General features: G+C 38.2%; 1 protein-coding gene across 2 annotated transcripts in view; it reads right to left on the bottom strand.

The window, feature by feature from the left end:
- Positions 1-3,169, bottom strand: part of LOC106872670 (trichohyalin) — a 67,248-nt gene that overhangs the window by 30,939 nt on the left and 33,140 nt on the right. For both annotated transcript variants that reach the window (XR_008266538.1, XM_014919779.2), the window contains exons 9-10: positions 1,728-2,045; positions 146-283 (exon numbers count right to left, since the gene is read on the bottom strand). Coding sequence is in view for 1 of the 2 variants with exons in the window: in XM_014919779.2 (XP_014775265.2) it covers positions 146-283; positions 1,728-2,045 (456 nt within the window). In the remaining variant the exon portion in view is untranslated. The remainder of the gene's footprint in view (positions 1-145; positions 284-1,727; positions 2,046-3,169) is intronic.

A 3,169-nucleotide genomic window follows, 5' to 3' on the forward strand; every position in this document is an offset into this window, starting at 1 on the left:
AGACAGATAGATAGATATAGATATATACATTCATATACATATATTTACATATATGCATGCATATATATTGAACAATTGTGGAGATCTCTTATGTATGAAACTGCTGTTTGCTTTTTGTTAACCCACAAATAATGTGTGTGCCTACCTGGGACCTGCTGCTCTCCATCTTCGTCAATTGCTGCTTTACTCCTTGAAGCTTTATGTTTCCCTGATTTCTTATCTTTTTGTCTTTTCTCCCGTCTGCCTTCCTCAATCTGACTTTCCGTATCATAATCTGCAGCCTCTGTGCAAGTAAGGACATATATATATCAGTATATTCCCTTAGTAGATACTATTATCATAATTGTTTTTATTATTATTATTTCATTTACTCACAATAGATTAGACTGCTGAAAAAAAAAAAATTACAAACATCAGATTACAACAATTAACTTTAGATGACAAGAACCTTCCTAAGTATCCTAACTGTTCCTAGTAATACTGTTTTCTGGAGCTGCACCAAACTAAGTTTTATGCCTATGTCCTCTCTCTATCTATTCAAATCTTTAGAGATAGTTCCTGTTGTTGTTGGCACTCCGTCGCTTACGACGTTAAGGGTTCCAGTTGATCCAAGAAAGTTGAGGGTGGCTACTTTATGTAAATTGTTATCTCCCAGCCATAATCTAGCTGAAAGGTTTTTGATTTTTTGATATAATTTATTTCTGTATGAGATATTGTGTTTTCTTTTCCTCCTATGCAAACTGTTGAATTTAGCTCAAACACCCTGTAGATGGAGATTCTCCCAGAACAAGAAAATCACATTATTCTTGTGTTCACATGCTTTGTGTAACAATCTGTATACCATGTGCAATTTGCTGGTGAGTTCCTTTTTGCTTAAAGTCCCCCATTTCCTGGGGGCTTGTTGATATTTTTTGTTCTCTCATCATTATTGTTGTTGATGGAGTCAGCTGTGGCTGAGAAGTACATCAGTGAGAGAGTGGGAGAATTTGCAGAGAACAATGGTGATGTTATGCAGGAGGTGAAAGTGTACAGGATTGAATTTCCGTTAGAGTAGGAATATTGCATAACTGGGTGAGAGATCTGTGTTGTTACATTTGTCATTTAGCTGAGTACCTTTGCATCATAGGACTGCCCAATCAGGACATGTCTGGAACATGAACAACAACAACAGCAGTAACAACAATGACAACAACAGCAACAACAGCAACAACCATAAAAATAAACAGCAGCAACAACATCATTTACACACCAGTCGAATGTCTGAATCAAATACTTAACCCTTTAACATTCAAATTGGCCATATCTGGCCCAAATACTTTACCTATTTAATGTAGGTGTGAGAGGCCAGATCCAGCCTCTCACACCTACCCTACTATGTCATCCTAAAAATAAACAATCACATCACTGAAATCTCAAAACTATAAGATAATGCATGGTTAATTCAAAACGCTGTAAATAGATAAGGATTATATTTGACAGACTAATCTAAATGCTAAGGGTTTCAGCCAGCCATATCCAGCCCAAATATTTCACCCATTTAATGTTTAGACTGTCCAGATTCAGCTTCTCACACCTACCCTACAATGTCATTCTAAAAATAAACAATCACATCACTGAAATCTCAAAGCTATAAGATAATGCATGGTTAATTCAAAACGCTGTAAATAGATAAGGATTATATTTGATCGAGTAATCTGAATGCTAAAGGATTAAACAATTTGACAAACCTTGGGAGGAAGTTTCTTGCAAGAATGACGATTTTAGAAAACTAGATGTAGACAGCTGTTCCGGTTTTACCATTAATTTTTTCGCTTTATCTCTGTCAGTCATTTGAAGAGTGTCTTTTTCTAAGCTATCAGCACTTTGAACTGTGTCCTTTGATATGGCATCCACAGGATCTTCTGAATCTCTTAAACTTTTGGCACGAATATACTTTTTATCAGCAGCTGACTCTCTAGAAGCACCTTCGAATTCAATAGGTGGAGGACCTTCGAATCTCACTTTGGAACTGCTGGCCTCAGGTTCTTCGAGTACTCTCAAGTGGTCTGAAATTAGAAAAATCATCATCATCATCATCATCATCGTTTAACATCCGCTTTCCATGCCAGCATGGGTTGGACGATTTGACTGAGGACTGGTGAAACCGGATGGCAACACCAGGCTCCAATCTAATTTGGCAGGGTTTCTACAGCTGGATGCCCTTCCTAACGCCAACCACTCAGAGAGTGTAGTGGGTGCTTTTACATGTCACCCGCACGAAGGCCAGTCAGGCGGTACTGGCAGTGTTTAGTAAGAAATGAAGTAGAATTGGTATTACATGTGAAGAAAATGGTATTACAATGGGATATAAACTGCAGCATGTGATAACGGACAGGATATGAGGTGGAGTATGGGATCAGGAAAGGATATCAAATGAATGATGCAAAATTGGGACAGGATATCAACTGAATTATGAGATTGGGACTGGATATTATCTGAATTATCGGAATGGAAGAGGTTTTCAACAGTATAGGCCTGATGGATCAGGCTAATTTCAAGTATTACAACAACAATGACAACAACAACATGGCCAATGGAAGTATGAAAAATAAACACAGGCATGAGTGTGCGGTTAGCAACCTTGCTTCTTAATCATGTGATCTTGGGTTCAATCCCACCACATGGTATCATGGGCAAGTATAGCCTTGTCTTCTAGAATAGCTTTGGTCAACCTATAGGTTGACTAAAGTTTTGTGAGTGAATTTGGTTGGTGGAAACTGAAAGAAGCCCATGGCTGAGTGGTAAGAAGCTTGCTTCCCAACCACATGGTTCAGGGTTCAGTCCCACTGTGTAACACCTTGGGTAAGTGTCTTCTAGTATAGGGCTTTCCTATAAGTAAGTTATCTCCCTTGGCTAGGCGGCGCTCCATGTAGATAATTAAACTTCCGGAGGCTAACCCACGCCATTGTTATTGTTTTACGTCTTATCATGGATATAAAGCAGCTTGATGATTCAGCTATCGAAGTACTTACTGTGCCTGAGTTAAAGAAATATTTAAGATTATATGGACAGTATGTTACTGGAAGAAAGGCGGACTTGACTGAAAGGTTGAAAGGAATAAAAATTCTGTTGATGAAGAATGTCAACAAAGTAAATTCATCGGACGATAAGTCTGAAGTATCGGACGATA

Source organism: Octopus bimaculoides, chromosome 22 (genome assembly GCF_001194135.2).
Source record: "Octopus bimaculoides isolate UCB-OBI-ISO-001 chromosome 22, ASM119413v2, whole genome shotgun sequence".
NCBI lineage: Eukaryota > Metazoa > Mollusca > Cephalopoda > Octopoda > Octopodidae > Octopus > Octopus bimaculoides.